We start from the raw sequence: 27687 nt of genomic DNA, 5'->3' as shown, positions 1-27687 counted from the left end.
TGTACTTTTCGTGAAATATCGCCCAGCCATATAAGGGCGAAATCTGCAGTGAAGCCACGTCTTATCGGCCCATATTTTTCCGTATAATTATCGATCGGTCTATAAATAGCCGCGATTGCGTTGCGTTTGAATTATTTATATTTCTAGATTATTCATATACTACTTCGTTACAAGCTTAGAGCTAATTATCTCTCTTCTCTTTACTATTTACATAAACTATAGCTGCTTAAAGCATCCCCTGCGTCGCTCGAATCGTGATTTTAAATTAAAAAAAATGCAATCAGGTCCAATTAATTCACAAGGACGATTAAATATTTCGGGAAGTGCCGAACCGCGCTAATTGACGGAATATCGTAATCGCGCCTACTCGCGCAGTGACCGATGAGAGAGCGCCGGCAACTCCCGGGACAATCGTTTTAATCAATAGGTCCCTCGTCCCTCTCTCGCCGACCGGCGTCATTTATCATGGGAATGTCTCGCGCGCATAATGACTGGGAAAAAAAAAAAAATCTCCGTGGCCGCGCCGCGATGCGCGCTCGATGTTTGGAAATACGTGCATCGGGGCAACGTACACAGAATCAGCCAACCAGCCGACGAACCAACCATTCAACCTCTGGCGGCCGGTATGCGGAGGGTGCAAGCCCGTCCCGATCACGCTTGCGCAAAATTTCCACCCCTTTTTCTCTCGACGTCGACTCCTCGCCGCCTCGCCGACCCTCCACCTCTCCCGGACCTCTTCCGCCTTCGCATCCCTTTCGACCTCTTCTCCCGCGATGCTCCCGGACTCCTCTTCACCTTTCACCGACGACGACGGCGTCTGCGTGTATCGACGCCAATCTCCCTCGGCTGAGGGAGAGGGGGAGGGGGGAGGATTTTTTTATTTGCCCCGATTCTTTTCGCCCCCGAGACTATCCCACCCCCCCCCGAGACGGGTCGAGACGATGGTGGTGGCGGCGGCGGGCGTCCAGAGGGTGCAGCCGTCGGCCTCGGGACTCAGCCTCGTCAGTTTAGTTACCGCACCACATAAAGGCATTGCGTTGTAGACACCGTTATACCCGCAACATTCTTACTATTTGCTTGCATATTTTCTAATTTCTGACCCTTCAATTTGGCATATAAAGAAAAAGAAAGAGAGAGAAAAAAAAAAAGAAATCTATTCGGTTCGGTATCTTTCGTCATTGTCAAAAGAACAGTCGTCGCTGTTGCTCTCATCGTCATCTCGTTGTCGTCGTTCTCTAAAGTTCGGTTTGCTGCTGCTGCTGCTTCGTCCCGGTGTTCACGTGCGACTCTGTCGTCCGTCGTTCGCGTGGCATTGTCACGAAAGAACTCGCACGAAGAGAAATTAAACGAACGAGAGGTGGATCCACGCGAGGCATCGCGCGAGAGGATAAGTTCGCCGGGCGAAGTTCAGCTAAAGATAAAAACCGAAGGAACGACTCTTCCGCGTTCTTCCAGTCTTTTGATTCTGTTCAACCCCTGATCCTACGTTCTCCGTCTACTCCCGACTCGTTTTACCCCCCAGGGAGCATCTTCTTGGTGCCTCGATCATTTACCCTTCTCGATCGACTCCCTCCGATAAACTTAACGCGATAATATCACGAATAAGTAAGACGGTGTACGATCTTCTCGTCGCGAGGTAACGCGAGATAAAATACGAGATCAGCGAACGAGAAATTGAACGCGTTAGCGAGGAAACCGGTAACGTGATCAACGAGATCGTCAGCTGGAAGATTCTTTTAATCGGCGGAAGAGGCACCGGCAAAGACTAAACTAAAAAGAGAGAGAGAGAAAGAGAGAGAAAGGGATAGAGAGAAGAACAAATAGGAGTGCGTCCTGCTGGTCGGGGGTGGGAGTGAAAGAGAAAGAGACACTGGGTGTGTTCGCCGCGCGCGAAATTTGTTTATCTCCTGTCGCGAGTTATAGTTATCGAGTGTTCATTAAAAAATCCGGCATCCAAGTTCTCGGCTCCAATGGGACTCGATGCCGGGACTCGTGTTCGATGATCGAAAACCGGCCTCCACGTTGATCGCGCGATCGTCGGTTCGGACGTTCCGAGTCGCGTCGTGAAGTTTGTTGAAAATTTGTTAAAGAAAAGAAAAAAAAAGATAAAATAAAATAAAATAAAGTAAAATAAACAAAAAAGGAGAAAGGGAGAGAAAAAGTAGTACAAAAATACGGGGAACGCAGCCGCGAAGCACGTGCGAGATATTCGCGTAATAGAGAAAAATAGAAAGTAATTAAGTAGAACCCACACCGCCGTTCCGTACTGCGCCCAGATATCGGCATCCTCCAACCACTGATTTTCATCGTTAACCGGTATGTTCATTTGTTTCTTTATTCTTTCGTTGTTTCTGTGATTCTCACGAATCTTTCTCATTATTGTTATTATTATCTTGTTATTATTGTTGTTATTATTACCGTTATAATTATTGACTGGTCATCGGCGGATCCGCGTACGTCTAATCGTACGCCGGTCGGCCGCCGATCTTTACGTATATGTTCGTCCTCTGTACCGGAGGTTTCTCTCGCGCGAGGAATCTTCTGGTCTCACATTTAGGTTATCCTTTTCAGTCCCAAAGTCTCCAATGGTGCTCCCGAACTGGTGCCGCCAGTTATTTTTCTATTTAATCCCAAGTGCAGCACACATTGCTACATAATACGCAATCTTACCAATCCCGCGTACCGCGATTATTAAATATTATTTACCACCGGCGAAAAAGAAATCGTAGAATAGATAGGAAAGAAAATTTACGATACAATTATTGATTTTCGTCAAAATTGTAGTGCGCCAATTGTAAAATGTCGCCGCGGGCGCTCGTGGAAGGAACCTCGCTCTAAAGAAGATAAAACAATCGCGTGATCCCGCGCGAGGGATCGCGTACGAAAGGGTGAAACGCGGCACCGGAGCCTCTAACGGGGAGGCTCATTAACCTGACGAAGTTTGTTGCATTTAACGTTGTTCGGCCCGCCATAACCGCGAACGGTTGCGTCCAGCAGCTGACGTTTATGCACGGCGCGATATTGTGTGTGCACCAGACCGGGCTCTTTCTCTCACCCTGGGCGTGGCACCAGAAAGCGACAGTCGCGGGAGCACCAATGTCGCAACATACCGCACATACGCACACGTGTACGCGTAAAACATGCTACACGGGCACCCTTGCCCTCCCGTCCTTCCGTCCTCTGTCTCTTTCTCTCTTTTCCGATCCAACCCCCTTATCGATCCCGCGGCGTACCGGCCGAAAAAAAGAAAAAAAAAAAAAAGAAAAAAAAGGAAAAAAAAAACGGCAAATTAAAATAACGACGTAGAGAGGAGACGCCGAACTATCGCGATGCGCGATGAGGCATCAAGCAGATCCGGGATGGAGCGAGGATCGGGACCGCGGGTCCTAGTCGAGGACAAGCAGGATGTCTCGAGAGGGACACTTCCGGCCGCTACGGCCTCGATTACAATGGTGCGTGAGCCTGAGAGAGGGAGTGCTAAACGATATGTAGTCTGTGGAGATCGATTGTGATATCGCTTTTCCCTTTTTACTAAACTAGGTAACTGAAACTGCGTACACCAGATTCACTGTCTACTTTTCTTTTTTTTTTTTTTTTCTACTTAATTTTGTTCGACGGAGAACAAACCTTCCTCGTCGAGAGGTTTGGTCTCCGGGGCCGAAGCCGTTCCTCCAAGTCGACGATGTTCCTACACGCATGTGTATACGCAGCGGAAGTAGAAAAAACTGTGACTAAGTTGTCTCCTCGTTGTATTCGAACTCTCCTTCATTTTCAGGTTTAATTAACATTCGATAATAAGTGCGTAAGCGCTGTATAAATTACACCCTAGATCTAAGATTACGAAGGAAAAAATTTCAATTGCGATCGAGCGATTGGCTTCGTTTTTCGCACGCCTGGCGAGTTCTCAAACGGGTGTTGAAATATCAAAAATTCGAGTCGCGATGTCGCAAAGAACTGATATAAAGATGGAATTGTGAGACGCGGAGAGAAAGAGAGGGCGAGACAGTGGAACGGAAACGGGGGGGCAGAAGGGAGGCAGGGAGCGAGTGAGACGGGGAGAGAGAAAGAACGTGGATAAGAGAGAGATAGAACGAATGGGAGAGAACGAGAGAGACTAGGTCTGGTTGGGGAACCTCGTATTGATCGTTCCTGGGTCCATGTGACGCGCCTGCGTTTTACTACGGGGTAAAATCGTAGCGAGGGTGAATGCGAGACGAGCAAAAGGGAGAGAGACGGAGCGAGAGAGGAAATGGCGAAGAGAGAAGCGTATATATCGGGGTTCATATACCCCCAGGATAGCTGCAACGTTCCACCGTGCCACCGACCAATCAATGGAGCTTCGCATCCCTCTCTCTCTCTTTCTCTCTTTGTCATTTCTCTTCCTACATCATATGCACAATATGATCGCTTTGCAAAGACGCGCGCGTACGCACTAATATATGCATTACGTGTATGCATACGTCTACGATACGCCGTAATATGTCGCGGACAACCACGTAATCGCAACTCGAAATAGGAACACGTACGCCAGATCCGCGCGATTACTCAAAGCCGCTTGTTTCGCCAAATGCGCAGGTTATCGGAAAATTGATTTGTTGCATCGTCCCTCGAATCGATTCCCGAACCGAATGCAATTGCAAAATTCTGTATTACCGCAGAAGTTTATGCGGAGTGGCCGAAGGAATTAAATGTTCGTTTTTAAATTATTTCCAGCGAGAGGCTTTCTTGCGGAGAATATTTTAATTAAAAACATTTATCGCAATAACTATCGTTAAACCGATTATTACTTCAATTATGAATGTCGAATTATTCATCAGTGTCACAAAAAAATTAATTGTGGTACTTTAATTAGAGTATACACCTCATGCTTCGCCAGCAATTTCTCTCGCCTGAGAAAATGAGCGAGAAATTAATTGCTCGTAATCTTGGCGTTGCACGTTGCGGATTAATAAATTTTCTCTAAAAGGAAAAAAAAAATCGCTGGGTTCTGCGTGACGGGTCTTGGAGCGCTGCGATTCAAAGCAGAAACGGAAGCCCTTAATTTCAACGAAAGACCAAATTTTAGTTATGAAATTAAATATAATTCGCATTCGAATGCCGCGTTTCTAAAATAACGTTTGAGTGTATTATTACGTAAAGTTTAAATAGTAAAAAAAAGAAATAAAGCAAAGTGAAAAGTGAGTCGAGTTAAAGCTAGGCAAATTCTATTTTTCGGTGCCGCGTGTTTAACAAGCCGTTACGGAACTTCTACGGTATCCTTAAAGACTCGCTCGCACGTCTATAATCACCGGCATTAAAACTTTGCCGCTATGTTGTACCTAGAGATCACCTGTTTTCGCTAAAGTAGTTAACGCGCTAATCTAATCACGGGAGAATAGCGCGGCAATTGTTCGTGCTTCTAACTTGGATCGATATCAACATACACGCCCAGATGATCCATAAATGATCTACGGTAATCGCTCTGCAAATTTCTTCATCGCGCACATGAGACTTTCTCGTTAGAACTCGAGCTGCTTATATGTATATATCCTCCTGGTAAACGTAATTGCGCCCGCAGAAGCAGAAGTTACGCCGTTTTATTATTAAATCAACAAATGTTTCGCGTGACGCTATATTTATGAGCGTTCGCGGTACTTGAAAATAACTTTGCGCCTCACTCCTCGCGTCGCGGTGTAAGGACAAATCGATTTCGAGTCGGCAGTATCGACGGAATCTCGTTAAAGGTTCGACGACCCCAGAAAAAGTTGCCGGACAGAATTATCGTTCCCAAGGTATAACCCCGTGGAATTACGCTCGTGCCCGCCGTGCCAGACCAACGGTGTCGGGGCCGTACCCCCGAAAACGTAGCTTCGACAGCTGGATTGTGACTAAACTAAGAGGGTGAGGTCTGCGCTCGCCGACAAGAATGATTCACGGATTCGCCACGTGATCGGAGTACTTGGGCTTTTTAAAATTTGCTAAATAATTTTGATATTGCGTCGCACGCGTAACTCAGTTTATATCTTAGGCTTTTTATCAATTAAATTTTATCGCACAAGCCACATCGTAGGCGATTACTTACTTCTTAGATTATTAGATTAAAAAATTAATTTACCTTTTAATCAAATGGATTAAATTTAATCTTTTTTTTTTATTTACTTAAAAGTTTATTTTTATTTTATGCAATTGCCAATTGATTCAAAGTATTTATTTGAGTTAACTATCGTACGGTCGATATATTTGCGTTCGCTTTGAAAAAAAATGCAAAGTATTACAAAGAAGGGCCAGAAACCGAGTTGCTCCTCCGTGCAATTAATAATTATTAGCCGCCGTGACAAGATTAAATCTTTTCCAAGTTCCACTCCCTTCCCATCCAGCTGGGGATAGTCGTAAGTTTAAAAAAAGACGTGTTTGGTTTCGGGGGAAGAAAGGATTTGCATGCGAGGGACGTAGACGCGGCACACGTACGCACACGGCGTTACGCCGCTTCTTTTTTTTCGCATATGCTGTCCCGCATCTGTTAGCAGCCGTGCCCTAGTCTAAACTTTACTCCCTTTTGTTCTCATACCTTGACCGGAACGTTATAGATCCTCCAATAGGTAGCGACGCTTGGCATTAGGTATGGTCATGGGCGCGATCTTTTCTTTTCCGCGATCACGAGAGGCGAAAGGGCGCCCGATCGATCCGACAGGTGAGATTTAACCCCGCGAGTTCGTCGGGGTAAATAATTAATTTTTTTCGTTTGGAATTTTTTTCTTTTTTTTTTTTTGCATCTCATTGAACGAGCTTCTCTTTCGTAATCTCGGCCACGGAACGAATCCCGACGTCACCGTTTGTAAAAATACCCCTAGGCCGATGCCGCGCCGTGTAGTTCGCGTTACGCGCGCGGCAACGGAAATAAATTTTCGGAAAGCACCGAGTTTCCTGGCACGGCCGCCAAGTCTTACTCGACCAGTTTCGTCAGAACCGTGTAATTTCGGGGTCCGTAATGTCACGACGGCAGACCCGTCGACATAATCTCCGGGTATAAACGTCGCGAGAGTGCTAAGGTCAGGGATGCAGCCACTTCGATCCGTTTCTCGCGATCATTACGCGCTTATGCGAGGCATCAAAACAAATCGACGCGAAATTGCGGCACGAGAGCGTCGTCAAACCGCAGCCTTCTTTACCATTTGGTTAGGAATTTAGAGTGTATACATATAACGTTTCTCTTCGCGCAGAATAAAGCAAATTTGGATCTGACGAAAGTCGCAATTATATTTTGTTAGGCTGCAAGGAAGTTTCTCTTGCGTGGGATAATTTCAATTTCTGTTACCAACATGTTATATGTAATTCTTTAAATTATATCTCTATTGGGCAAACAATTAAATATAATTAAAATTAATTGAAATTAATAATAACAGTTTTAGTTGAAGTGACATTTTAAAATTGCAGAATTAGTGACGCATCTCTTGTTGTATGCGTATTATTTGACATTTTTATAAATGGCGTAGGTTGCGGTTTTCCGCGAAGTTGCAATCGAACGCAGGCACCGTAAGAGGCGAAAGGGAGACCCTTATCTTGGCGAGGTGCCGCGGCGAGGGTCAAAAACCTTGAAGGGCCGGTTACCGCGTCGGGGGTAGCGTAACCTGAGACTCGAGACACCTTCCCTTCGCGTAGAATTAGGTTGATGAAATTGGATCGGAAAGATTCGTAATTAAAAACAGATCTTTTTATTCCCGCGATAACTGAGATCCTTGTGTAACGTAGAGATACTTCCGACTAATATTCTCAATTATTTCCGCGCAATATTCATATATGCGTACCCTACATACATCTTTCAGTCGCATCGATTTACAAATCGTTCCCTTCTGCTGAGAATACATATTTCGCGACATATAGATATCCTGTGTTTTTTTATTAATAAATTATATTCGCAGGAGTCGCATTCGCGGCGATTTAAGCGGCTCGATCGAAATCACGTATCTCGCGCGCAAGTAATCGAGATATCTCGATAGTTGGCGCGCGAGTTTTCCTATTCGAAACGGGCGAATACTTAAATTGTTTAAAACAAAAGGAAAGTAAGTTCGGCTCGTTTATCAAGCCTGAGTGAGCCCGAGCGGTCCGAAAATTTTCGCGTACCCCTAACTCATTAGCGTGCACACTTCGATCGGGGCGAGCTCGCCTCCTCTCCCCGTGCACCGGAGGCGAATCACGGGCGCGGAGGAAGAGGTTCCGCGGTACGGTGGCGCGACGTGCGCGACGGTCCGAGAACGGCCGTAAAGGGACGAGGGTGCCCGAGCAGCGGACGAAGTCGCCTCGGAACCGAGTAAAATTCAGTCTCTAGGCAGCCTCCGCCCGTGCCGCGTCGTTCTTTCCGTTTCCTTAGTCTAGTGTTTTTCAAGCTTTTAATTTTTCTCGAATTCCGCGAAACCTTCCCGCGTCTCTTCCCGTCCACCCTTTCTTCCTTCGTTCTGTCCGTCCTGCGTATCGCGTCGCGTTAAAACGCGCGTGCAAGCTACGCCGGCACACGCGCGAGAAAAGGGTAAACGCAGCGGACTTTCCACGCCGCGCGCGCCGTTGCGCCCATCGTCTCTCCTGGCCGGGGCCTCCCTCCCACCTCGTCGTTCACCACCCACCCTCGGTGTTCGCGTTCGTCTCTTCGCGTCTTCGGGTCTCTACGCCGAAAGCGGCCGCCGCCGTCGCGGTGTCGATGTCGATACGCGGCCGTCGCCCGTCGTCACCAAGTGTACCGAGAACGGTGCTCGGACGGCACGCATAAATGCCGGTTTACGAGCGCTCGCGCCGTACTTTACTTTCATTGATTTCCCCTTCTGTTCCGGGCGGTGGTGCGAGAGCAGTAGCGTGATAACAGTGCACATCCAGCGGCGGTGACAGCGGCGTGAGAGACGAAGGGAGCCGGAGCCCCGCGCGACCGGCTGACCGCCCCCACCGGCGCTCGGTTTCGCGTGCGACACAGCAGGAGCGAGGAGGAACCACGTCAGAAAAGGAGAGGAGATAGCAGGTACCCACCCGGGGAATAAGTGATTCGAGGTGGACGAGCGACGCGAGAAAGAACGCGCCGCCGAAACGCTCTCCCCCGGGAGACCGAATCGATCATCGCGTAGTCGGGAACGGGGAAAGGGGGGGTGGGGCTACTCGCTCGTACGACCGGGAAAGATGGACAAGCGCGCACTTGTCGCGTCTCGCGAGCACGTGCGCTGCGTTTTCCTCCCGACGAGGTGAGATAATCCCCCCCGGAATTTTTCGCGGCTCTTCCGCGGTTTCTTTACGTCTCGTTCTCGCTCTTTGCCGGCTTTACCCCTCTCGCCCTCCCCTTTACACCCGCGCGTATGCAAGCCGCTTTTTCGCGCGCGCAAAAGGGACTACGTCGCGGGAGGGGTCGCCCTCGGAAACGCCGCGCAGGGGCGACGATGCCGACGGTAGGGTAGGGGACTCGGTGCGCGCCCGGCGGGTGCGAGCAAGGGAGAGAAAGAGAGAGAGAGAGGCACAGGGACCGAGAAGCCGCGCTCGTATTGATCGGCCCCCGGCCGCACGATTTTCACGATCCGTCGCCATGGCCACCTGGCCACCGGCCGAAGATCATATCTCGCGGCGTACGTGCAAATCGAACTTTAACCCGCGCGAGAGACCGCTCGCTGGCCAAAGGGCCTCGTCGCTACGTCGGCCCCTTTTCATTTTCCCCCCGCCGCCCCCCATTTAATCGGCGACGACACCTTCAATCTGTTTCATGGGAGATTTTTTCCGGCTTTGACTTCGAAACTCGATGTTTCCGCTGAGTTGTTTTTAATTAATTTATTTATTTATTTTTGAAATTAAATTTAATTTAGACGATCGTTGGGTAGTCTTAGAATTAGACACGCCTGCAGCTGCCGGGCTTGGATTTAAATTCCAGCAGCGAGAAATCTAATTTTGAACCCGAGTTCAAGGTATCGAAAGTAAGGGTGAGTTTTCCCGCGGTAATTCCAGAAGACTCGCGCGATGCTATCTCGCGATGAATGAGGATATAGAAACACGACGCGAAATTGAAATAACAAGGTAACATTTACCAGAATAAAGCGGTATTTCCGTTTTATCGATTTCGCCAGATCGATAGTCCCGAGTTGTTTCGAAATAACTCTCGCTTAGGGCATCCGGCCTTCAGGTTCGCAAAAAATTATTTCCACAACTTTACGCTAAATTTTTTTTGCGCTTTCCGTGATTGGGATTCATGATAACGTCCCAATTCGCGTCGCGTACGAGAATGTAGCTTGCAATTCCGCTCGTAACACGCGGATAAAAAAAAAACTAACCGGAGACGAGAAGCATACAATCGTAGCGGTCTCTAACTAGAATTGTTTCGGCTCTAAGCTTCGTTGATCCTTCGTCGAGACATTTTTTCAAATGGGACGTATCCGAGCTTCGATATAAATTAAGATTGGCGAGTATCGGGTGCATCGTACCTCGCTCACGGTTTTAGAAATCTCGACGCGCCCACGAAGGGCTTAAACCGCCGTGAAGAATTAACGAGGACTATTAAAAGATCGTCAACGCGATCCGCCTTACGTCGCGTTAGATTTTTCAATCTCTCGCCCTCCGAGTTCGCCCCCGCGCGGTCTATTTTTTTTTTCCCTCCCCCCTCTTTTTTTTCCCCTTGCCTTTTGACGTCGCGCCGCCACGCATCTCCGGGTCATTATTGTCCGGGTGACGATAGGAAGAATCCAGAAAGCAAGAGGCAGAGTGTGACGAACGCGGCGGAGTGTAGGCAAGCTCGACGCGGGCCCTCCCGTCTCCGGCATTGTCGGATCCGAAAATATATCGCGATGGCGAACGCGGCGCGCGGATCGATACCCGTGGAAGATGCCGGGCTGCGATAAAGCGCACCGCGGACTTTTCTGCCTCCTATGAGGCGGGCTGAGCGGCGGCGACGGCGGCGCGACGCTTTTTATCGCCGCGCATTCGTAAACAAAGGGAACGCAATCGGTCGGCGGGGTCTCTCTGCCTTTCGCGATCGAGAGCGGTGACTCTTTAATCTTCCTTTCCGCGATTTCGCCGTACAACTTTAAACCGCTTAGCTCCTTAAAGTCCGCCAGCGAAACTATTGATTTACTCTTTCTCGCGCTCTCCAGGTCCCGTTATTAGCGGGGTTAAAAACCAGTCCGCGGTACGCGTTGAGAAACCGAAGTTCTATCGCCGGCGCGTTTAAGATCTACTCGTCATCGTTATCGTTTTTTTTTATTTCCCCTTAAACGCTGCAAAAAAAAAAAAAACGCTGCGAAACCTCGCCGGATTGTCGGCGCACGTGCTCTCCGGGCCGGCCAATCATTTCTACACGCACGTACACGTGCGCGACTTCTTGCGCGTTCCCGGCCGGGATGACCACTGCGCTCGACGCAGAACTTAAACAAGAAAAGTACGCGCTATTGTTCCGCGCAATACGTGTGTTTCCACGGAGCGCGCGGTCGTACGTACACCGTCCAGTTTCGAAACTTGGACGGAGGGTGAAGAGGGGATCCGGTAATAAAAGCTGTCTGTTGCCCCGCGGACGGCTCGGTTTTTAGGGTGACGACCGCCGCGAGCCGTCGGGGAGGGTCCTGAAGGACAGCTGATGCCTAAACGTCGTAGGAGGGAAGAGGGGTGCGCGGAGACGCGTGTCGTAACGACGAAGAGGGGAGCTCTCGCGGAGGGAAACAGGGGGGGGAAAGGGGGAAGAATAAAAATGTACGAGCCGGTGGCTCGTGCCGACTGATAAACGCGTCGTTGGGCTCCGTGTATATGCGCGTATGTGTGTGCCAAAGTGTGCGCTCGCGCGTATGTATGCATCCTCGCCTTAACCGTGAACACCGCGGTTGGCACCCTACGGTGGCGGCCACACGTAATTCCCCTTCCTCGCTCTACCTCTGTCTCTCCCTCTTTCGCCTCCTGTTTCTCCCTTTGCTCGCCGCCGAATGTACCGGGTGTTCGCCTCGAAAGAATTCAATTGCTCGAATTTTACTTGGGAATTCGCGAGGTCTATCTCTTTGCTCGCGCTTCGAATTTGCGCGAAGAAGCTCTCCGAAATTGAGCTTAATCGAAAGTCTATTGGAACGAAAAGCGCCCTTTTAATTATCCGCCGAGATGTATTTCAATGAAGACGAATTCATTTCGACGCTGTCCTCGCTAATATAATTTCGCCGCCTCGGCGTCGCTTACTTTTAATTATGAATATAATTTAAAATTAATTGCCCTGTCGCTTGGATGGTAAAACAAAAAGAAAAAGAATATATATACTGCTTGCTTGAATCTGTAATTTGTTTACGCCAGAAAATGAAAACGTTGAAAAGCGTTGTTATTTTTCAATGAAAATGGAAACTCTGTCGAGGGAGTTAATGAAGGTCTTAATTGCCACTTCTCTCGGCGCGTTAATTAATCCGTTAAATATAATCTTGTGATATCGAGTTCCTGATATCGAAGGGATATTCTAACGAACTGCTTATACCTTTTCCTGTGCTCTGAACACCACGTATGTGAGCCTCGACACTCGAATGTGCCTCCGTAGTTTGGAGATGAGAGGGTCTCCAGCCCTTTAAATGACAACGGGGGTCGTCGGCCCCTTTAAATTACCCGAGTTCGTATCGGACGTTTCCCCAGGTTCTCCCAAACCGCCGTTCTCCCTTTCGTTCGTATTTGGAAAGTCATTGTTCAGTCAAAGATTTACACGGCAGAGTCCCGAGATAACATATTTCTTTTTTATGATTATTATTTTTTTTAGCAGTTACTTTTTTCCATTTGTAATACTCGCGACTTTAATTTAATCTCTCCAACGTTCAGTTACAAAACATATTTGTGAAGTCTTCATTTAAATGTAAAACAAACGTACTTTTTAAAAATAATTCTTGACGATGTAATTTGCTTTTATATTTAATAAACGATTATTTTCTTTTTGAAATTAAATTAAAATTAAGACTGAATTTCGGTCTGTTTAATTATACAATTATTCACGAAGACGCCTACTTTTATACATTCATTCTTGCGTATTCACAATAAAGATCGTAATACAACCCGAGGCCATTCGAAGCCCACAAGAAACGTTTTGCGTGCATCGCTATTTGACGCGAGTTTTTGCGTCCCCTTCAATATTCGGTGTTTACGTCGGCGTCTGCCTAAGTTCCCTACATTGACCCACGACAACAAGACCCGTATTTGCCGTACTTTCAAAGTGAACCTTTCCGAAGTATATTTTAGCAGAAAAACGTCTCGGCAAAAACATGCGAATCCCCCAGCGACACCGCAACGCCCAGGAATCCCACCGCCGTATTTAATTTCGCCGATAAAATTTTTCCTAATATAATAAAACTTGCCACTTTCGCCAAACTGTTCACTAATCGACGCTCTATATTTTTGCTTACAGATTTCGTACATAGTTAGGGACGACTCGTTAGAGGATTGCAATGATGGCGAACGGAATGGACACTGTCGTACAACAAAACGGAGGATCGACCCTCGGGCAGACCTCGCAGGAGGAGTCGAAAACGAATCTCATAGTGAATTACCTGCCGCAGAGTATGACACAGGATGAAATTCGTTCTCTGTTCTCCAGTATAGGCGAGGTCGAGAGCTGCAAGCTAATCCGTGATAAACTCAGCGGTAAGAATGCGACTCCTATCACGTTCTTTACATTCGCGTCGAACGCGAGAACGCCGGTGCAACGACCCGTCTGTTCCAATTTCGTCCAATGACATTAAAAACGGCTTTTGACTTTGTCTAAATTTATAATACCGAAAGGTAAAATCGCGAATTTAAAATATTATTAATTAACGACATGTCACTTAATATTTCTAATTCCGATTAAATCTCGAAAGCTATAATGTTACTTGAAATCGCGTTGACGTTTAAGAAAATTCTCAGCTTTAGAAAAATAATTTTCAGGTTCTTGCTATTTTATTCAAATAATTTACCTCAGAGGTGACAAGTCAGTTGTTAAAAAATTAATTAATTAAACTTTTTAGAGAATTCTTTTTCTTATCACGAATCTAAGCTCGCAAAAAGTCAAACTGATCTCTCCTATAAATATTTCGATAAATTTCTTGACTTTGGAATTAAAATATAACTGATTTCTAATTATCGCTCGTTCTCTATTAATTTTTTTTTTTTTATTTCAATGCCAAGTTGATTAATTTGGATTGCGCGCGACCTCGAGAAGCGACCTGGTTTGTTGAAAAGCGAGTTTTGCATATCTTGTCCGGATCGCTATTAACATATCGATCTCGCTGTAATCTAACGTAATTCGGGTACGGTCCGGGTATATTCCGTTGCAGTAGTGGCGAGACGAGCACGTGTATAGACATCGCGGTGCTATTTCGAGCCGCCGCGAAGAGCGAGAGAGCGGGGGCGGTTTAAAGATTTGCCGCTTTATGCTCTACCTCATCTCCATAAAGTAACAGTACCGTACTACGTCTCTCGACACCACGCATTCGTAGTAATTTTTCCTCTTATCCCGCCGCGAACTCGAAGATCTACCCGCGTCTCTTTCTCTTCGCTAAGAAAATGAACGGAAACATTTACGCGCCAAGTCATCGGATCATTAAATATAGCTGGAGGAAAGTTTTCCTAGTTCGACGTTGATTAAAGTTTCGGAATTATTTGGGCACGACACCGTTTGAAAATCAGGGAAAAGTTAGACGTCGTTTTCTCGTTAAATCGAAAAATTATTTATTCATCCGTTCTTACGGTTTCGACGTGCCTCAGGCACCTAGCCAACTGCTCGTTGATATGCTTGCCACTACGCACCATTCATAAAATTGATTCCGGAAAGTATCGGGGAAGTTAATGTTGGGTGTTACACGTGCAGCTATCGTTTCGATAATTTAATAAACTAGGAGAAACTCTGCGCACACCTAGCTCGCGCTATTTTTATAGAAAGGTTCCTTTTCGTGCGCGTTATTATAATTGGGGACATTTATTATAATGATTTTTTAATGATAATTACAATTGAGTAAATTACACGTCGACGACGTGTTGTCGGTTCAAGAAACCCAACACCGAATTATGAAAAAAAAATCATGCAACTCACCGCCGGTGGCTGAAACATAAAATAAAAAATATTAATGTAGACATGACGATATATCAGTTAATTAATTTAATAAAAGAAAAAGTAAAGGTTTTTTTATTAAAGATTTTATTTAATAAATTGATGCTCACCTAAGAGTTGCTCCGCTGAGGCAGGATACCCATCCTGGGCCTGCTCCTCCTCTCAGATGGGACGTGACGAGCCATCCTTCCGCGCACATGTAACTCGCGAACACCCCGACCGTGATTTTACTATCGCGCGTTATTTTTCGACACTCCCGTAAAAGTTTAATTGTAAAAAAAACGCCCGAGAACTATCGGAATACCGAAACGCCCGATGAACCGGCTGTGGTTCATATAATTTTTTATATCGGCGGTTGCGACACTTTTGTAGACGACGGTGGGTGCAGCTGCGTCGATCTGTAACAAAAAAGAAATTTAATTCAATTGTAGAGATGCTATTTAATATTTAAAAAAGAATGCACGCGATTCTAAACGATATATCAATTAAATAATTAAAAATAAATTTTTCCATGACGATAAGCTATCAGATTTGTATTTCACAAAGGTGATTGTTACCTCTGGGGTTGCTCCGTCGATGTACGATGCCTTTCCGAGGCCTCCTCCTCCTCTCAGAATATCAGGCAGCCCTCCCGTCTGAGTGATCTCGTCCTCTTATTGTTAAACCGCTTAAACTTCGTCCTCGCTAGTTCCCTCCTCGTTATCTGAAACAGAAAGCCCGGATAATTAGATAAAACTGCGCGAGTCCACGCAACACGCATGAGACAAAAAGATTATTTCGGAGAAACGAACACGTAAGAATATAACTCACTTTACGGAAAGGAGATATGCTCGCACGTGCTCTCCTCACATTCAGAACGAGGAGGAGAAGATTGTTCTCGTATCGGGCGATTTTCGGTGCACGCAATACGCAATTGAGTATCACTTCCTGTACGGACACACGTGGCTGCTGTACAGTGCGTAGTGAGTACGTGTGTGTTGCGCGACCGCTGGAGAAGGACAAAGCGAGAGTGGGAGTGGTGGGGGAAACACCTAGCGCGCGGCACGTAGGCTCATGCTCGCTCTCACTCAGTTCCTCCCACCACTCCCCGCGGCCCCCGCGCCTATCTATCTATTACTTTCGTTCGATTTTAATATTTCGGTTTCTTATATCGAGATCGAGGACGACCAGGTAGAAGTACCGTCTTTGCCTGGATATATTAATTGTATTAACCGTATCGGATCTTTTATTCTTCGCGAACTACGTAATTTAGGATTTTATATAATTATTTCAAAGATTAAATCTAAACGCCGGGACATGATATTAATTAGATTGCACGTTTCTGCTTGCAGGTCAAAGTTTGGGTTACGGTTTCGTCAACTACCACCGGCCTGAAGATGCCGAAAAGGCTATAAACACACTTAATGGTCTTCGTTTACAGAACAAAACCATCAAGGTAAGTAGTGCAGTTCTTAAACGTATATCTTTGCTATTTTTTTGTAGGCTGTTTGCCCCTGGTTAATAGTGCAACGCGATTATTTTCTCATAAATAACAAATCTCGTAAATAATTAATGGTACTTATTAAGAAATCGTAAATTACTTCATGATGTATTGAAATTAAAATATCAGGATCGACACAGCGGTATCAACGTCGACGTTAATAAAAAAAATCGACTAACTATTTTCGCCACCCGACTATTTTGCGTTCTTCTTTCTCTCTCTTTCTCTCTATCCGATTTCTAGAATGCTAAATGCATCTACGCGAGCGTGTAGGGCGGTAATGCAGCAATATAAATAGGTTGGCCTGGATTCGGGTGGATTTTATCGCGCGCGAACAAGAATAAAACGACGATAATCGTGTGGACAAGTTCTCTCTTATTTTTTTTCTTTTTTTTCTTTCTTTTTCTTATTTTTTTTTTCTTTTTTTTTTCTTAACTGTAGTCTGATGAATTCACCCATGGCGTTAATCTCACGCTTATCCGTCGAAAAATCCGACAATTATTTTTTGAGATTGACAAACATTTTTCCGAATTTCTTTTTTAGGTGTCGTACGCGAGACCGAGCAGCGAGGCGATCAAAGGCGCGAATCTGTACGTGAGCGGCTTGCCGAAAAATATGGCGCAACAGGATCTGGAGAATCTTTTCAGCCCATACGGCAGAATTATCACGTCGCGGATATTGTGCGACAACATCACCGGTAAGTCCACGCAAACCCGCCTGTTTGTAGTTTCTCTTTTTTTTTTTTCGCGAGCTTTTCGTCACGACAATGGTTTCCGTTCAAGTGAATATAAAATTTTCCGACCGCCTTGTCAATTATTTTTTTTTTCTTCCGATAACGCAAAAGTGAATTGTCCGCAAATGGAAGTCCGACAAACGGTCGCCGTTTGTAGAATATCTCATGCGGCTCCTTCCAGCCGAATGGGATCCGATTTGTCCGACTTAATATTTATACCCGCGCGCTGAAACCAATTTTCGCAATGTGACGAAACCGATTTGTGCGAAGAGAAGTATGCATTCACGACAGCGACAAAATCGGAAAAATCTCCGGTGGCTCGAGGTAAAACCTTGATCCAGATCACAGGTGCGTAGGCCATGGGGTTAGAGTTCGCTTGTAGGGTGGGTCGGTGTGCGCCACGAGTTTAACGATAACGACCACGAAAGTGCGAGCGAGAGCAGCTCGTCGAAGCGATAACGATTTAGATATCCCGTTGATCAAACGGGATCCGTATCAGTTCCACTTCGTTATGTTTTCTTTCGCCTGTACACACTCTTCCACACGTTTCCTCATTCGAAGAGCACGAAGAGCAACGATTTCACGAGTACGCAGCTTCGCATATTACACACGCAATTTTCGTTCTCGAGAAAACGGTGGGAAGAAAAGGGGGAGGGGGTTGGGGGCGACGTCCCGGCGACATCTCAAAGTGTCGCGCAAGTTTCTCTCGCTTTTTAGTCGACCTTCCCGAATTGGATTTCGTTTTAGTTTATTTGTTGCAATTGCTCCTCCCTGGCCAGCCCAGTTGCACGCACGAAAGCCTCATGGCCTCCGCCTTGATCTTAATTTCGTATTTCCTTTTTACCGTGCTCACTTTTCACCCCCCTTAAGCCTTGCATTCCTCGCCGTCGCATCATCCGCGTTATCATCGTCACTCCATTATCCGGAGCTTGCTTCGTTTTTTCCCTCCCGACCTCCCCCGATATTTACGTTTCGTCCTACACCGCTTCTCCTTACCCTCCCCGCAAAAGTGAACACGCGCGTTACGCCGAATTTTTTCCCCTTTTGGCGCTCACGCTTTTTATATGAATAAGGAGATCTGAAATAGCGTAATTCACACGAAGTCCGCTCGCCCCTTGTATACGCGCTCTCGTCCCAGTTCATGTTTCTGTCTTCTGTTTTTTTTTGTTTCTTGGATTTTTTTTTTCTTTTTTTCTTTTTCCTCGTTGAAGCAATATTATTACGATATTATTTCCTCGTTCTCGCGAGACGTCCAACGCGGAAGCAACGATATCAATCCAACAGCGACGATTAAAGCGTCGAGTGACGTAATTAAATTAATATAAAAAGCATTATTTTGTTACTGATTTACATATAATTTCCTTTAATTTTTTAACTTTGATTTTCACATTTGTGTGCGCAAGTTTTGTATATTTTTTATACTGTTCGCATATGCGAAGACATTATTCCGACAGATCATCAAATGTGAACCTAATTAGTTTGTCTAGATTTTTATTTTCCGCAGATTGCTGAAAACCGAATGGTTTCGAGTTCTCCCGCGAGAAAAAAAGATTCTGCGGATAATGTTTAACTTGTCGTTTTGTCACGTCGCGAATTAATTAAAGGAAAAAGAAAAAAGAAAATTATTCGAACGCTGACGAACATGAAACTCGTTGCTATTATCTTGTATTCGTTCTGTTTTCTCTTCCGTTTAACCCTTTCATTTCGCGCGCAAGTACGTTTTATCATCTCCCCTTTTTTACCCCCGAATACGCCGGCGTATCACAGGGGCGAGCGGATCGCGTGTTGCTGCCAGTTGGATTTTAACGAGATATGATTTTTTCCGTTTCTGTTTAGTACGACAGTTTGTGACCGGCGGCGGAGACAATTTGCCCGGTACGTAAATCACAAATCTCTTTTTCTTTTCCCTCATTACGTCATCCTCTAGTTGGAATAAAAAAAAAAAAAAGAAAAGAAAAAAGCGGCCGTTTCTTTCGATCTGCGATGCGCGCGTCTCTCGTCTGCGCGACCTCGTTCTTTATCTCTTATTCTTTATTATTTTTTTCCGTATATTTTTTTACGTGTGTGTAGCCATGTGTATACCTTGTCAATGTCATCGCCGTCGTTGTTAAATAAAACATAACGCGGGAGTACCGAGTAGGTTTCCTTTTGCGGCGCGCGTCGCGAATCGGAAATCGATCTGTAATCATTTCCAGTAAAATGTTTCTTTTGGACAAGATCCGTTCAACGTCTTCCGCCAGCGATGACATTTTGTTAAAATTAATTTGTGATTCTATCGTGAACAGTGCGTCTCAGCGATAAAACTTTGCGGCAAAAGCCTACGCGAGATCGAAGAAATTATTAAATATTTTAATTGAAAATTTCATGAAACATCCTGCATTAAGAAAAGAATTTTTTTCGTACACTTTGCGACAAAATTCGGAAATTTTTTACGAGTTTCTTGCCCGAGCGAATGTAAAAAGAGAGAGACGAGGGAAAGAATTATTGCAACGACAGACGACACGCGCATCCAGCGTTTTCCCGAGCGCCATTTTTGTTTCTTTACGCTTTTTGTCATTCGTTATAATTATGATTTGCTATTACGATCTCTGAATTACGTCGACATGCGTCCGCGATCGAAAGTATACTCGCTCTATCTCGCTCACTCTCTTTCTCTGTTTCTTTCTCTTTTTTTCTTTCTTTTTTTTTATTTATTTTTTATTTTTAATTATCACTTTTCTTTATCTCTCACTTTTTCACTCTTTTTATCTTTTTTTTTGTATTTTTTTTTTTTTGTTATTTTGTTTAACCGTTATCAATCGACACCGGACCGCGAATGATGAATAAAGTATCTACGGCAAAGTATGAGAATCGAAAGAAAGACAAAAAGACGTCCGCCCGACGAGGGAATCGTCGGACGTGTGTTTGTAAAGAAACGAATCTGCGCGCACCGAACCACTCGCTTTGTTTCTGTGTAAAGAAAAAAAAAAAAGATTTTTGTAATAAAGTTAATAAGCCTGGCGTTTCTCTGCGCGAGACGCAGTCGTGTCTATCCGTCGTAACGAGAGACGGGCGATTTAACACTCGCAACTTGTCGCTGCTCTCTCGATGACACCTGAACACAGTGCACCGCAGCAGTATGTGACATGTGAATTGTTCTGCACGCATTCTCTACGATCTAAACACGACGGGGCGATAACTCGACCCATCATCAGGATCGTTAACCGCCGAGAAAATTAGCTGCAAAGGCTCATTAACGGTAATATCGTGGAATAAGGAGGCGTAAGATAATCTACGATAAAACAGAATCGCGCCGCGGTCCTCCAAGTCGATGTTGAGCCGTCGTGTTCGCGGTTCGCCCTTTCGCGACGTAGATAAGGGTAAGGGGGTGGGAGGGGGAGAGAAAAATCACGGGCGAATCGAGAAATCGGGTCGGAAGCGTCCGGCGAAACGTTAAAGCGTCGCGGCGTCCGGCTCAGCAATAACCCAGAATGCGATCTTGTGTGTTCCGCCGTTTATCTCGGCACCTCTCGACAGGCCTGTCGAAGGGCGTCGGCTTCATAAGGTTTGACCAGCGCGTCGAGGCCGAGCGGGCGATCCAAGAGCTAAATGGCACCATACCGAAGGGCTCGTCCGAGCCGATCACCGTCAAGTTCGCCAACAATCCCAGCAACAACAACAAGGCGATACCGCCGTTGGCCGCCTATCTCGCACCACAGGCCACGCGGCGCTTCGGCGGGCCGATCCACCACCCAACCGGCCGCTTCAGGTACATTCCACTGTCGCCACTATCCAGGTACCTACTCGCCTCTACTCGCTCTACCCAAGGATTTCACTATCTTTCTTAACTCTTCATCTCTACTCTCTACTCTCTCTCTCTTTCTCTCTTTCTGCTCTTACTTTTTCTCTATTTCCGCTTAAATCTCACGACTTTTCTTTGGAGAGCCGCGCGGAACGATCTCTGGCGTTTGTTGGTACGCGGTGAACCTGGACGCGCTCCAGCATCAACGCGAGCCAAACGCCGCCGACTGCTCGGCTCCGCGCGCCGTCTTCTCGCTTCTATCTCCTCTTTTCTATTGATTTATCTAGTCATTCTTTGACTACAGTCTACTTCTCTCCGCTCAGTTGTCTATTTATCCATGGATCTATCCCGACTCGTCCATTAATCTATCCAGAGTTATTCATACATTTTTTTAATTTATCTATTTAAAGGCTATCTCTATCTAGCGTATACTGTTCTTCTATTTTCTCTCTTTCAACACATACATACATACATTCATACATACATACACGCAGCACACCGCGTAAATACAATTACTCGAATAGATCGATCGATCGTTCATATATAAAAATAAATTTTGTTTTTATTCTAAAGATATCTTACCTATTCGTCGTCAAATATTAGTTTTTATCTCATTTTACGCGCGAAGAAAGCAACTATTCTCGCAAAAAATATTGCTCAAAAAATTTGGAAAGTCTCGGATAGATATTTAGTATTGAAAAAAATTTCTCGAGAAATACCGACGGTAATTAATTAATTAAATTTATTAAATTAATTACGTACAATTGTCCGCCTGATTTATGTCGATCGATCGGTCATTCGATCGCAGACATCAGTTATCGTTACCTCCACATTTATCGAAGTTGTTCGGCACAACGCTCCTCCTATCATCCGATTCTAACTATGTAATGCATATTAACGTGTCTGTCTTTTGATTTTCAATTGTGACTGTGCACGCTCTGTTACTTTCGGAAATTATGGCTTTAGACCCTTGTGTTACTTTACACGGTAACTTTTTAGACACGATATATATATATTTTTTTTTAATATTTTTTTTAATTTTGTTCTTACATTCTCATTTAGTTACAAGAGAGGAACGGTCAATAGCGTTTGATAAAGAAATAGCTTTCGATAATTTTTTTTAACACTCAACTCCGATCATACATTTGAAATATATATATATGTGTATTATTTTTCATTCGCAGATTAATTTGAACGAATAAAAATTTGCCGTTGAAGTGTTACATGAGCGCGAGCACGCCACAGAAAATCCACGTTAGGTCTGTTTAGAAAGGTCTTGCGATGTCGCAATCAATACGGCTTCATTAAACTCGCATATCGACGAAACAGCCTGTCGAGATCGATCGGGAGCTCTATGAACGAAATAATTAATGTTCTTTCATCCAAATGATTATCCATGTAACTTCGGGCATAATAAAATCTAAGAAAGAAAACGCTGGCTGGCCCTCCTTTATTTGCACTCAGCCATTATAATTATAAATTTTTTTTTTTTTTATTGTTATGTGAACTCTTTATTATTTTTATTTTTATTTTTTTTTTTTTTTTTTTTTACGCTACTTTATCCGCTCTTTTTGGTTTCTAATCTTTGCGGGCCAGCGATCAGTAAATTTCGCGAGACGGATCACGACCGTATCCCTCGATCGGATGCGGAGAGACGAAACATAACGTGCTGACAGTCTGACTAGAAAACGTAAGCTGATCTTTGGCCCACTATCGAAACACGGAGGAGTAAAACGCGCGTCGTAGCCTTACATTCTATATCGATACTTGTCGAGCTCGTAAATATCTTATCTCGGCGAGTTGCTAGATGTATTACGAAACAGAATTTTTTTTTTGTAATTATTCGAGCGACAAATATCCGAATTAGGGACTTGCGACACCCACTTATCATCTTTTTTTTCGTTTTCGAGCCTCCTGTATAATGCATAAGTCACGATGCTCGCTATCGAGAGCGATATACGTAGCCACATTCGTTCGTAAATTTTTCGCTGTAGTAAGTACGTACGTAGAAGACGATACACGCATTATACATCTTCATTGGTCGCACGTGTCACAGTTCGTTCGTTATGTACAGATCCGTGAGGTACAGAGCCGCTGAAATTTTTCGAGAGACTTGTCACGAACGTTAATTGTTTAATTATTTATAATAAATACGAAGTGTTAATTGAGTGCAGATTTGCAGTTGCTTTGTCATTTGTCATTTCATTCTCCCTTCCGGCACGATGGAAGGAAAAAATAGCGCTTTGTTAATCAGTCGATATTAAACAAAATTCGAAGCGACAAAAATTCGATGACGTTTTAGACTCGAGTATAATAATTAATCTATCACCTGCAATTTTTGCAACATTTATTTTTTAAAATACTTAATTGTATAGATAATTAAAACTTAAAACAGAACGTTTCTTTCGGTTTTTCTTAACACTTTCTGAATTTTCTGTAATACTCTTCTCTTAATTAACAAGTCAATAAAAACAAAAGTTTATAAATGTTTCACAATTCCAACGATATCGTATTATTTCTCGACATCGTTTTACAAAAATACAGTCGTAGCCTGATCTAAACAGCACTTATCCTACTGCAAATCATTTTTCCTTGGCTTCCTCTCCTAACAGAGACTCGAATTTTCTTTTCACGAAGGATGAATTTCATGTCGATGAGGGGTTATTTATTAAATTTGTCCAGCCAACTAAATTCTTTTTTTTATAATTTTTTTTAATTTAACGTGATTAATTAAATTAGATATTGCCTTTTTCGGATCTAAACTAATGTATCGACATGGATGTCAGACTTTGTTTCTCGAAATCCCGCATAGCATTTCCTATTGTGTCTCGTTCAGGGTAACAGTGCACCGCTAAGTAGAGGGTAGAAAATCAAATACACAGAGAGCGTCCGACTTATCCCCCAATTTTGGCTCGATCCCGGAGTATCTCTCTTCTTACGTTGTTCTTTTTGTGTTTTGTTTTAGCACTGGCAAGGCCATGCTTGCCATTAACAAAGGCTTACAGAGGTCAGTATTTTTTTCGTTACTACCGCTACGTTTTCCACTCCTAATTTTTCGTTATTTCTTCCGTTGTGTGGCTTCATTCTCTGTTTCTCTTTCTCTCTTTTTCACACTCTTCCGTCGACTTGTTACGAATCTCGTGTCACATGCCGTGAAATAAATTAATCGGTGAAATAATGATTAATAATTATTTAATTTTTAACAGTCGCCGTTTAAATTGTTTAAATTATTTTTGTCTAGTCTTGCATTGTTTTTACAGTTTTTTTTTTAATTTTATTTTTTTTTTAAGTTGTAAAATATGTTCGCCTCCGGTTCTTTTTATGTAAACGTAATTTCGTAACAGGATTCTATTGTCCTCTCGCATCTTTCATCACTTTTGCATTATCCACGTCTTTTCGCTTTAGTTTTCATTTGATTTAATGTTACGCAAACACAATGGTAGATACGTTAAAATCACGTTTTCTTGAGTTTCGCAATCGAAAGCCTCCTCTTTTGTTTCCCGTTCTTCCACATATTTACATAGTGCAATTTATTCATCCGATGAGTTAAAACCGCCATAATATTTGCCACCGTCACATTCGCAATGGTTTGCCGTTATTAGAACACGTTAAAGTCTTGCCAATTTGCTCGGGAAAGAAAAGAAACGCATAATTTTGCACTGATTTTTTTTTCTTGAATATTAATGAAAAAGAACTCGAGATTTTTGTTACGCCTCAGCACATTTATATTACATCTCGGAGAAAACGTTCCTTATGTATATTACGCGCTTATAAGAGAAAATTAAAATTACAAAGGAATCAATGTTGGCTGTCCTCGAGGGCGCTTATTTTTATGAGATACTTCAACTTTTGTTACGGAGAGAGAAACCGGATACAGATATTCTCGTGTACATACATATGTGTACATATGCTTGGTGAACAACGAGACAAACTCACATGCAAGCAACGTGATGTTACTCTCCTCTCATATCCTCGTCCTTATATAAATTCCGTCGTTCTTTTTTTTTTTTTATTTTTTTTTTATATTCTTTTTACCCCCCGTACACACGTAAATACACACGTACACGTATACACGCAGAATTGAATCACAGACGGTCGTATAGTCCACTCGATGCACATGTTCTGCGTATACACGTAAAAAGAAAGTTAAAAAAAGAAAGAAAAAAAAAAGAAAAAAAAAGAAACCACACAACACCGTATCACACGTTCACTTTACGCGGTGTAACGTACAACGTACGTGACGAATGCATACGTAATTACTGTGGCCTCGGCATTATACTGAGTACTCACCGAGATGTGCCCTGTTTTAACGCGGCTTGTGACGTCAAGTAGGTACGTAGATACTTTTACAACTGTAAATATTCCCTTCCCTGGCTCTTCACTTGTAAGCGCCCTCGTATGGGACGTGTGCCTTCCGTTCCTGTGTTCTAAAATTTTGTCTGTCTTAATAAAAGACAAGGGAAAAAAAAAAAAAAAGAATTTCGTATATTTAATAGTGAAACGTTTATCGTTTAAAATGCCGTCCGAGGTGATCGGCTTGCGTTTCAAGAAACACGTTCTGTACCTATGCGATCCCACCCACATGCACGTAAACGTTCGAATGGTGAAGCAACAGTGTATGTACCTATGTTCGTTTTCTTTATTTATTAATTTTTTTTTTAATATTACGTTGTTACCCTTATACAGAATGTATGGCTCGAACGATTTGATTGGAAAATCGATAGCGTACTTGTAAATTTTCTCTGTATAAAAAATGAACGAGAACATTTCTTCTTTATTGCTACTTGTCTGACAGCCACGTTTTCTTTCTTCTATTTTATGCATCATCTCGCGAATCAATTCTGAACGAGCATTGCTATTTATTCACCCCCTTGCATTTTTCTCAACATTTCATCGGGGATTCTATTTCTTTTTCTCGTTTCAAAGTCGCTACACCTTAAAGTTTGCAAGATTTAATATTTCTTAATTATTATCGTTAATTATTATGACTTCCGTGATGTACTTAAATATTCATAAAATTTACCGAATACATTTTTAAAAAACGTGGCTCGTGTATATATTCAAAATTACCTACGTAATTAAAACAGAGCAATACCTTCGAAAGGAATAAAATGTGAAAAAGTTACTTCCAATTAATTTTCCTATTGAATGTACGTGTTATTTTAAATTTCCCACTTTGCTGAAACAATTACCGATATATTTCACACACAATGCATGCTTTTTTGTCTAATATGTATTTATAAGCAAAGTTTGTGCACGCTTCCTCATTTATGTCTCATTTTTGTCACCACCATTAATTACAACGTACGTGAATTATGTAGTGAGTTAGCTCTTGCGTGGCCCTACATATTTTTTCATTTTTTTTAAATATTTTTTTTTCTTTCCACGCCAGTGTCATATGTAGATGTTCGCGGAAGTGCAATTTGTGTAAAGGAAGAGATTATCGATTACATACCACGCGAAATAAATGTTCACATCAATATGTATATATTCGCATCTTTACACGTTTAATTTCATTGGGATTGCGATATACTGTGCGAGTAGCGTATAATGTAAAAAAAAAATCTTAGATATACCCTTTTGTACTCAGAGAAAAGAAGCATCAGCAAGTATTTATAATCTCAACTGAACGGTGCTCAAGCGTTTTCTCTTTATGAGTGACGATATAGAATAAAGGCATTTATTAAGAGAACGCATCTCGTTCTTTTTAAATAAAAAAAAATAAAATTAAATTAACGATCTGTAAGTTGTGCAGGATCACATTTTGCTAATCAGAGATATCGTTGACGTTCGGGATTTCACGTGTCCAACCGCGAAAGGACGTTTCAGCATCGTTCGTCCTGTCACTCGTCGCCTCCGCGGCCGTCGTTGCCAGCCGCTCCCGGGCGACGATGTCCGTTTAATGACCGGTCCGGTGGCCGTGTTCCAGGTACAGTCCTCTGGCAGGCGACCTTCTCGCAAACTCGATGCTGCCCGGTAATACGATGAACGGCGCCGGCTGGTGCATCTTCGTGTACAACCTCGCCCCGGAGACCGAGGAGAACGTGCTGTGGCAGCTGTTCGGCCCGTTCGGCGCCGTCCAGTCGGTCAAGGTGATACGCGACTTGCAGACAAACAAGTGCAAGGGCTTCGGCTTCGTGACGATGACCAATTACGAGGAGGCGGTGGTGGCCATACAGAGCCTGAACGGCTACACCTTGGGCAACCGCGTGCTCCAGGTCAGCTTTAAGACGAACAAGAGCAAGGCGGCGTAGGACGAGCAACAAGCGGCAGCGGCGGCAGTGGCTGCGGCTGCGGCCGCGGCTGCGGCGGCGGACGCGGCGGCGGTAGCGGCTCCTTATCATCATCATCGCCGTCATCGGCTGCTACGTACCGCGGCGGTAGTACAGCTGCCGGTACCAATGCCGGCGGGTCATCTTTACAACAAGGTCAGGCTTCCGGGCCAGGTGCCGGGCGGTATTGGCAGCGGCAATATCAATAGTCACATCGGGCTCGGCGGCACCGCCGGCGGCATCCTTCACGGAGGAGTCAAAGCCCAGCGGCAGCCGTTCCTCCAGCGCCTACCGTCGCGCATACACGATCTCACTCGGGCGATCGAGATGGCCGTTTCGGGAGCGGCTAACCCTGCAGCGCAGCAGCAGCAACAGCAGCGTCAGCACGCGCAA

General features: G+C 44.3%; 1 protein-coding gene across 8 annotated transcripts in view; it reads left to right on the top strand.

Annotated features, from left to right (window-relative positions):
• Nucleotides 1–27426, top strand: part of LOC139105022 (ELAV-like protein 3) — a 39224-nt gene extending 11798 nt beyond the window's left edge. The window contains exons 1-9 of one of the 8 annotated variants that reach the window (XM_070660856.1): nucleotides 982–2316; nucleotides 3307–3452; nucleotides 13349–13584; nucleotides 16360–16463; nucleotides 17052–17205; nucleotides 19078–19116; nucleotides 20758–20989; nucleotides 23988–24029; nucleotides 26952–27426. In XM_070660856.1, the coding sequence (XP_070516957.1) occupies nucleotides 13389–13584; nucleotides 16360–16463; nucleotides 17052–17205; nucleotides 19078–19116; nucleotides 20758–20989; nucleotides 23988–24029; nucleotides 26952–27276 (1092 nt within the window). In that variant the 5' untranslated portion in view covers nucleotides 982–2316; nucleotides 3307–3452; nucleotides 13349–13388 and the 3' untranslated portion in view covers nucleotides 27277–27426. Of the gene's footprint in view, nucleotides 1–981; nucleotides 2317–3306; nucleotides 3541–8819; nucleotides 8984–13348; nucleotides 13585–16359; nucleotides 16464–17051; nucleotides 17206–19077; nucleotides 19117–20757; nucleotides 20990–23987; nucleotides 24030–26951 lie in introns of those variants that run through there. The other 7 variants (XM_070660857.1, XM_070660854.1, XM_070660853.1 and 4 more) reach the window with 7 other exon arrangements.
• The last annotated feature ends 261 nt before the right edge of the window (nucleotides 27427–27687 follow it).

This window comes from Cardiocondyla obscurior, linkage group LG08, assembly GCF_019399895.1.
Source record: "Cardiocondyla obscurior isolate alpha-2009 linkage group LG08, Cobs3.1, whole genome shotgun sequence".
NCBI classification, from domain to species: domain Eukaryota; kingdom Metazoa; phylum Arthropoda; class Insecta; order Hymenoptera; family Formicidae; genus Cardiocondyla; species Cardiocondyla obscurior.
This window is presented reverse-complemented; position numbering and strand designations above follow the sequence as displayed.